At 35.4% G+C, this 9117-nt stretch overlaps 1 protein-coding gene and 1 pseudogene across 1 annotated transcript; both read right to left on the reverse strand.

Annotated features, from left to right (window-relative positions):
- Positions 1 to 1465, reverse strand: LOC117625565 (annotated as a pseudogene).
- Positions 1466 to 6096: 4631 nt separating this feature from the next.
- On the reverse strand, positions 6097 to 7911 carry LOC117624944 (palmitoyl-monogalactosyldiacylglycerol delta-7 desaturase, chloroplastic-like). The gene is made up of 5 exons (XM_034356478.1): positions 7590 to 7911; positions 7329 to 7469; positions 7096 to 7239; positions 6616 to 6722; positions 6097 to 6504 (listed from the first exon to the last, which is right to left on the reverse strand). Exons 1-5 carry the CDS (start codon positions 7875 to 7877, stop codon positions 6285 to 6287), a joined length of 900 nt encoding a protein of 299 aa, XP_034212369.1. The 5' UTR covers positions 7878 to 7911; the 3' UTR covers positions 6097 to 6284.
- Between the last annotated feature and the right edge of the window lie 1206 nt (positions 7912 to 9117).

Raw genomic sequence — 9117 nt, forward strand, 5'->3', positions numbered from 1 at the left:
TTAAATCAAAGCTATTTTAACGGTAAGAAAAAAGATCCAACGACTGAAATTTAAATTCAATGGTCAAAATAATATTTTAAATTAATCTAAATCAGTTCCAACCCCAAAACTAACTCCAAACTCTATAAATAACCACCTATTTCTCAAATAAAATAATATTTGTGGAATTTCAATTTTTAAGTCAAATTGTTCAAAAAATTAAATTATAAAGTTATTTAAAAAGATTAAATACAATTCAATAAAATTTAAGTATGAGGGATTGGGAAAAAAACGGTTTGAGTTCGGACAAAACCCAAATATTTACTTTTTAGAAAAGAGAAATTTGAGACTTTTCTTCCATGGTGAGACTTTTGTTCACATCCTCACAATAATAAGGTAAATTACTCAAATGGTCCTCAAACTTGTACTCGATTTACATTTTGGTCCTTAAATTAAATTATTAGTCCAAATAGTACATAAACTTTATTTTAATCGCCAATTTGATCCAACTGTTACATTTTCTGTTAAATGTAACCAAATTTTAGGGGCAAATACGACTTTTCATAATTAACAAATAAAATAGGATTAAAATAAATACAAAATTAGAAAATAATTGAAGAAAAAGAGAAAAAAACAAAAGTGTTTGGTCCCTTTGACGTCTCTTCCTCTTCCAATAGAACCCATTTTTCTGGAGAACTCCAACACCCCATTCTCAAATTGCCTCCCATTATTAATCCAATCTGAGTAAACCCCTCCTCCAATCCCCTCTCCCTCATCCCCACCACTAAACAAAGACCCATTTCTTGAGCTTGGCAAGCTGTATCCATGTGGCAAGGACTGAAGCAATTCCCTGAACAACGGCGGCTGTGGAACAGGTTCAAATGGAAAAGTGGGTCATAGAGAACCGAACTCGCTGTCCCTGTTGGGGTGTCAATCCCACCATGGACATCTCCGAGGAACCCCAAAGAGCTTGGAAAATTCGAGCTTTTCGGGTTGGGGTTTGTGAAGGTAATGGACGAGTTTTGGAGAACAGAGGAGGGTGAGCATCTAGGTAAGCTGAAAAGGTTGAGAAGGTCAGGTGTAGGTGGGTATGCACCAGTAGCACCATCTTGCAATTGTTGCTGCATCTGATCATGGACACCATGATATTGTCCCAATTGGTTTGTTGCTCAAAGGAAACCAAATGGCTGCTGTTGTTGTTCTGGTCAGTATTGGTGCTGTATGGATTGAACCCAAGTTCATTTTGGAGCTCAATTTCCATGGCAGCATGATGATCTTGTTGATGAGGGTAGGAGAGCTCTTTTATGGAGAGTCTCAAGTTTTCTGCAACAGCAAAGCTGTTGTTGTTGTTGTGGGTTTCTGAGGGAGAAGGCATGAGAACTTGTGGTGGAGGTGGCGGGGGAAGAAGGTTGAGGTTGAGGACACTTTCTGCTGATTCTGGCATGGAGTTTTGGTCAAAATTGCAGCCTACTGTATCTTCATACATTTTTGGACCAGTCTTTAATTTGTCTTCTGGAGCCTTTGGCCTTTTATGGGTCTGTTTTGTCTCTCTGCAGCATTTTCACATAAATGGGGCCTGGGATGGAGGGTGGTTGTTGGAGGGGTTTGGGTGGAGAGTGGTTGTGGGATGGGTTTTGGGGTTGGAGCTTGAGGGTGGTGGCCATGGGGGAATGGAGAGAGAGAGAGAGAGAGAGAGAGAGAGAGAGAGAGAGAGAGAGAGTTTTTATTTATTTTTTAGTATTTATTTATTTTTAACGTACGAAATGACCAATTTGCCCTCACATTTAACAGCAACATTGACAGAAAGTAACGGTTGGATCAAATAAGCGATTAAAATAGAGTTTATGTACCATTTGGACTAATAATTTAATTTAGGGACCAAAATGTAAATCGAGTACAAATTTGAGGACCATTTGAGTAATTTACCCCAATAATAATAACAAACAACTATGCTAAGCTTCTGTCGATCGATTCTGTACTGCGAGCCATAGAGCTTATTGCAGACTAGAATCTGATCTGCTCTCCAAGGCGTACGTTGTCTGAAACTGATTTTGAGTTCAGAGAAAATTGGCAAAACTGGCACAGCCAGCCATTACAATAGTGTATGAAGCACTATTAATGCACTCACTGGTTTAATTTGTCAAGGCATGGTTGGTGTGGGACACAGAAATGGGCTTCAACATCTCTTGTCATACTCATACGTACCATTGATTCGTTTGTTAATTAAACCCTCTATTTTATTTTTTAAAATTGAAAAATATATCATCAGTCAGCAGGACGTACGATTTGATTGTGAACGATCGCTTTCCAACCCATATGAAATGCAGGAAACGTCGCGTAAACATCAAGTACTAAGGACCATATTTGTTTTCAAACCTAACTGATATGAATGCTGGATGTGCATGGTTCCTCAAAAAGATACTGATATGAGAAGCTTGGAATTAAAGAGAGACATCAGAACCATGCAGCCTGTCAGGTCAAGATCACACAAATGAGTTTATGAATTCGATCTCCAGTTGTACACCATTGATTTATATATGTCTCCTAGTAGTATGCGGAAAAAATCAGATAATATGTTTTACTTTTATGAAGCATAACTATCCATATTATCTTTTCTTAATTCTAAAAAATAAAAAATAAAAAAAATAAAACCCAATTAGGCTAGTAACTATAATATTCATAATTTGACTTTATATATAATAAAATAAAAATAAAAAGTAACAAATAAACACTCTTCACTGTCGAATAAAGTGAAGGGTCATACTAAACAAATCAAAAACTCTATATAATAACCCACCAATAATATAATGTTTAAGTAAAACCCAATTTTAAATTATGATAAAATGCGTCCATGTACCCCTTTATTTACAAATCATACCACTTAATCTTTATTTGGTTACTAACCGTTTTTTAATCACCTAATTAGGGCAAATGAATAAAACATCAGTGCACATTTATGTTTCCACCTCCATATATAATGAATATTTTTTTACCTATTATATACAAAAAGTGTAAAAGTGTATGTACACTTTTATTACATAGTTGTAATAAAAGCGGAACATGGAAAATAACATAGTTCTGTAGAAGTGTACAACATCTCCTATTACAAAGTAACATACCTATTTTTGGAGAGCAAATAACAGGTTGAATTTTTAATAGAGGTATTTTTGGAATTCTAAAATTATAATAAATAAGATGTTGACCTTGATGAGTTGGATCCTAGTTATTGATTTTTATTTATATAAATTGGGTATTATATATAGGAACAAAAAGTGAAAAATTGCAGAATTTGAAGAGGGTAAGCCAAATTTTCTATAAACGGGGAACCTAACCATTGAAAGCATAAAAAAACCACAAAAGTTGATGAAAATAATTAAATAGCTTATTTGTGAAAAATGGAACCTCAAATAATGTCTTTGGAGCGTCTAAATAATGTATTTGATAATTTTTCATTTGTATCAATTTTCTGATGATCATATTGATCACTTCACGAATTTTTTAAATATACTATAACCAAATATGTTTATGAATATATGTGTGGCCGTTGGGGTATTAACATGTGGGTGAACATGACTATGAATACCGTGAATGAAGCTGATGTTCCAACCCCAAAAACAATTGATTAGAAAATGACCTAACTCATTATAAGCCCTGCCATGATTTTTTAACAGTGAAGGAGCTATGCCTGCAATGGCCTTGGTCCCCTCAAAAATTTAACAAACCATTATGTGTTGGGCTCGCATTGGACAGACTTAGTAAAACTTGGGTAATAAAATAAGCTTGTGGCCCCTCCACAATAAAGAGAAGTTGAGTTTCCATTTCCAACTAAAAGACTAAGATAGTTCCGGAGCCCACCAATATATTTCTTTTTAAAAAAAATGAAAGAGTAAGAGATTAAGTTACTTTCGTATAAATTTTTTAAAAAAAAATGTCTCTTTTACGATTAGACATTAGTACATGGTAGATATTTTTTTATGCTGCAATAGATTTTCAATTGCTAGAATTAAATAGCCGAATTAGTGATCAAGCAATGAAGTTGCTTATTCTGGGTTTGAGTTTGGATCCTCATGAAGTGAATATGTTTGTTAGAATTGACGATATCTGTCAATTGGTAGATAAATTTTACCCGCAAGACTTTGAACAAAAACGAATCCACGTTAGGATTAATGTGGACTCCAACCCAATGCTGATTAGAAAATAAGTTTAAGTGTAGAAAGACAGTCTAAATATATCAAACATCAGCCCAACAATCTATGTAAATCAATGGACTAGACTCAATTTTTGATAGCTTACTGGGGATGGTACTTCCATTTCACGTGAATCAATTAAGACATAATATAATATTTTCTTACACATAAACCCCTAGCACCGTCCCTTCATATGTTCCCTTCCATTTATATATATATATATATATATATATATATATTCATTTCTCTCTAACTAGCTACTAGGAAAAATCATATTAATTATCCTTCAAAATGCAGATGTTAAGTTCATCGTCACAGTCGCGAACAGATGTGACATGAATACATTTGCATTGCATGCATGTTTATAGATGCATGCACTTTATAATACAACAAAAAAACATGTAACGTTGAAAAAATGAGTTAGAATTAATTAGGGATCTATCCCTTTTAATGTTTAAAATACAAACAGCTCAAATCATAACTGCTAGTCCAACTGCCCCACCAATTTCATTAAAGATTAAACTGGTCATGGGAATCAAAATTGGCTCACTTTGAAACCAGCTGTGTAGTCAACGGTCGATAATTGAAACATAAATTCAAAACCAACGAAGATATATACTAAGATGACTTCGGTTCATACGAGGACAAATGGATCTTCTAAGGTTGCCGACTTGCCAACGTGAGGAAGATGTGTGTTAGGTGAGTTGGTTAGGGCAATAAGTTCGTTTTTCTTGCACTCAAGTTCGAGTTTCACTTTTTGTAAAAATTAGATTAATGTAGAGTAATTTAGATTATAACTTGTATTTATAAAAAAATTGCAAGTACAAGATATTAATGGAATAAAGGAAAATACTACCGCCAGTCACCCATGAGTACCTGACATTTTTTCAAGTGTTGGGCGTAACACGCTTAATATTTTGGAATTTTTGTAGAAATGTCTCATAACTTTATACCTCAGTTTCAATTTGTTAACTTAAAGAAAAATTTAAGAGAAATATTACCTTAATTTTTCAAAATACATGATTTGTCATCTAATTTTAACACCATTCAACTTTTCAACAATTTCAAAGGGTATTTTAGTCTTTTCATTTTCAAGGGAAAAAAAAAGAGAGAAAGAGACCTCTCTCCTTTTCTCCCCCCCACCGACCCCCATAAGTGTGACGTGGAAGATAATTAGAGCCTACATGTCTAATCACATCGTGACATGTGGATTAAATAAATAAATATTTTTTTATAATAAAAATCCATGTTTTTCTGCAACTTCACATCCCCTCCTCTACTAAGTCTCTCCCCTATTGTCCTCTCTCTCCTCCCTCTAGCCTCTCTCTCTCTTCCCTCCGCCCTCTCCCTCTGTTCTCTCTCCCCCACTACTCTCCCTCTCTCCTCCCTCTGCTCTCCCTCTCCCTTATATAGTCCAAAAGTTAATTCGCTTTCTCTATTTTTTATTGAAAAATTATATCAAAAGTTTGTTTGATATAATAGACAATAAATAGTTTTTTACTAAGAAAAATCCTTTGCGAACAGCAAATTTGCTATCAAAATCTCATTCTCCTTAATGACTTCTTCCACGCTTGTTCAACTAAAATGCTTATAGGTCACAGCTTTAAAAGATATCGACTATTTTATTGGTTGCAGCAGAGGAGGGGGAGAGGGGGGGAATAGGGTGGAGAGAGAGCAGAGGGGGAGAGACGGAGTAGAGAGAGGGGGATGGGAAGTTGCAGAAAAAAATGGACATTCATTAAAAAAAATTATTTATTTAATCCACATGTCACAATGTGATTGGACATGTCGGCTCTACTTATCTTCCACGTCACACTTAATAGAATTTCTAAAAAACAGGGACCATTTGTGATTTAAAAAAACTAACTTAAGAACTATTAATGTCATTAAAAATGCTGAAGGACCATTCATTAACAGAATACTCAAGGACTATTAATGTCATTACTATATATATATATATATAGTAACTTGTACATTAGGTACATTAAGATATAATAGTGTAAAAGAACAATATGCGCCCTCAATGATTAAACTTTATCTGTCACATCACATCACATAGCAGATTAGACTTCTTTATTTTTTCTGTCTTTGGCGGATAGGAGGCAAACGTTTTGAACCCTAATTCTCAGCAGCCGTGACTTTATTGTGTAGAGCTTTTCTTCGCTTTTGGGCTTCAGTTGGAGTTTTCACATTTGTTGCCAATCCAATTGCTTGTAAAAATCTTATCACATACCAAGTAACATCAATCTGCCACCATTCAAAACCTTGTCGAGCTGAGAAATCAAAAGCATGGTGATTGTTGTGCCATCCTTCTCCAAGTGCAAACAATCCCAACCACCTACACGTACAGTTGAAAAATATATACATTTAATGTCTCTCATCAGGATTCAGGATTCAGGAAGGAGAACATATAATAATATCCCAACTTCCATATTTATTCAAAATGTACCAATTGTTCCTTGACATATCACCAGTGAGATATACTTGTTTTCCCCAAATGTGACCAGCTGAATTTACCAACAAAGTACTGTGGAAAACGCATACCATCCTCACCCCCTGCAATGACAAGGTTAAACTTTAATAGGTATTATAATTAATTTGAATTACACGTATATATGTAATCCAGCTTTGATCTTATGACAACCTTTTTACCAAGCATGTTTAATTAATTAATGGGAATAAGAAGGAAGAGGTACGAGAATCAAAGAATGAGAATCGGATCAACTACCCTTTCCTAGTTGATCTAGATTCTTGATTTTTTGTGTATTTGATCAAAGATTTAAATAAGGGAAGTCAAGAATGAAAATCATTTTATTTCTTTTTATTCTCGTTACTTAAAAGTAAACATGCCATACATTCTGTATTGTTTTATGACTTTATGGGAATCATAATTAACTAAAAAAGATAACAAGACAGGAAGCAATCTCACCAGTCCCCATGCCAGGAAGGGAAATCCACCCACGACATATAGTAAACTTCCAAGTAGAACAACAGAATGCAGAAGAAAAGTGCGATGAAGAAACCTATAGAAGGGTTGCCTTTTCAAATCTTCAACGTTCTTCAGTCCTCCATACTGCAAAAGTTTCCATTAGAACTTGAACAAAATTGTAGTGTAAGCAAATATATTTGTTCTAGAAAGAGAGTAGGGTATGTTTTTTTTACTTTTCCAAACCGAGAGCCGCTATCGAGGATCCAACCCATGTGACTAAACCAAAAACCTTGAAGGGGGCTATGAACATCTTTCTCAGTATCAGTAAACTGGTGGTGATATCGGTGTGAGCTCACCCATTCTATTGGACTTCCCTGCAAAATCAAACAAGCAAACACAAATATTATACTGCCTGTGTACAAACCAAATAAAAAATATATAGCCATGAAAATAAAAATAAACAGCATACCAAAACTATGTTGCTAAACGTATACCTGAAGTGAGAGAACCCCGAAGTAGGCAAACAAGTACTCGAGCCATTTCGGAATACGAAAGCTCTTGTGAGCAAGATTTCTATGGAAAGACAAAGTCACTCCTAAACCCGTCACAAGATAGAGAGCACAGGCCACCCAAAAGGCAGGCCAGGTGAAATGAAACGGCGCCATCACACAAAGGCAATGAAGACTGAAAAACACAACTGCAGTGACTATGTCTAGTAAATTCCATTTCCTTCCCCAGAATTCTCCGCAGGGAGTCATCACAATATTGACCATAATCCCCATCGATGCTATCTATGGCTTCAATATTTTGCTTATGTTGTATCTTCTTCTGCACGCTGCCACTGGCATTCTTATATAGACGTACGTTGTATGAAAATTATTGTGTTTGGAAATAAGTTGGCCGCCCATTTCATATCAGTGAAGCAATTTATTACTTCGCTGCTTAGTTGTCAGCATACGGTTGGTGATAGATAAATAGGAATAGGATTTCTTTATCACACTCTAGTTTGGCAATTAATATGTGCATTAAGTATAATCAGGCCGGTTCATTGATTTTAAATGTCCCGTATGGATTTTAAAGTACATATGTATTTATGGAGCCGATCCATGGTGCATTACTCGGCAATGGTGGTTGATTAATTGGTAACTTCAAAAATTACTAGAGCAGGATCATCTGTATACCCTACGTCACGTGTTGCCTTATATAGTGGGGTTTTGTTTTTATGCTTCATTAATTTTATCCTTAACTGTCTGGAAAAATCTAGAGAAGGTCGTACAAGTCTAAAATGCATGATTCCGACCCAAAAAAAAAAACAAGAGAGTCTAAAATGCATGCACCGCTTTGTTTAAATGAAACATGAGATAGGTAGTTACTTGTTATTTTCACTATCATTTTCCAAACCATGTGCAATTTCAAGAAAACATGGGCTGGCCATGCTTTGGACACGAGTTGAAGTCAATAAACTTATGCCACATGTCACCTCCAGCCACCCTCGATTTGTGCACTTGCAAGACTCGAATTTTGACCTTCAAATGAAGAAGCCTCAAACAATAACCACTACACCAACTTTGTTTTTGTAATATTTATTATGTAACGCAATATTTATTATGTAACCATGTGCAATTTCAAGAAAAAACATGGCCTACATGCCACGCTTTGCACACATAGGGATGGCATAAATCCTCGTTGGGGCAGGGATTCGACAAGTATCTGGCCCTAATGGAGGAAGATTTCGGTGCAAAATGGGAATTGGGTATGGGGATCCTCAAATTTAAAAAATTCTCATCGAGTATGGGGCAGGGATGGTATTGACATCCCCGTCCCCGAACCCGGCCCGGTACTTATATGGTTATTTTTAAATAATAAATATATAATATAATATTTTGTTACCCTAGCATCTTCTTTGCACCGCCAAACCCAAGCCATTCAAATCCACATCCCACTACTACAAAAAGTGAAAAAGACGACCAGAAAACAACGACGGTCTAAGTGAAAACCGCCGTATTTTATAAAAAGACGACG

This window comes from Prunus dulcis, chromosome 4, assembly GCF_902201215.1.
Source record: "Prunus dulcis chromosome 4, ALMONDv2, whole genome shotgun sequence".
Taxonomy (NCBI): Eukaryota; Viridiplantae; Streptophyta; class Magnoliopsida; order Rosales; family Rosaceae; genus Prunus; species Prunus dulcis.

Bases quoted from the DNA above. Each gene is read 5' to 3' on its own strand.
- LOC117624944 (XM_034356478.1), bottom strand. From the start codon at position 7,877: ATGGGGATTATGGTCAATATTGTGATGACTCCCTGCGGAGAATTCTGG. The intron at 6,723-7,095 runs GTGAGATTGCTT...TTGTCATTGCAG, and splicing joins CCTTCCTGGCATGGGGACTG to GGGGTGAGGATGGTATGCGT. The intron at 6,505-6,615 runs GTACATTTTGAA...CTGTACGTGTAG, and splicing joins GATATGTCAAGGAACAATTG to GTGGTTGGGATTGTTTGCAC.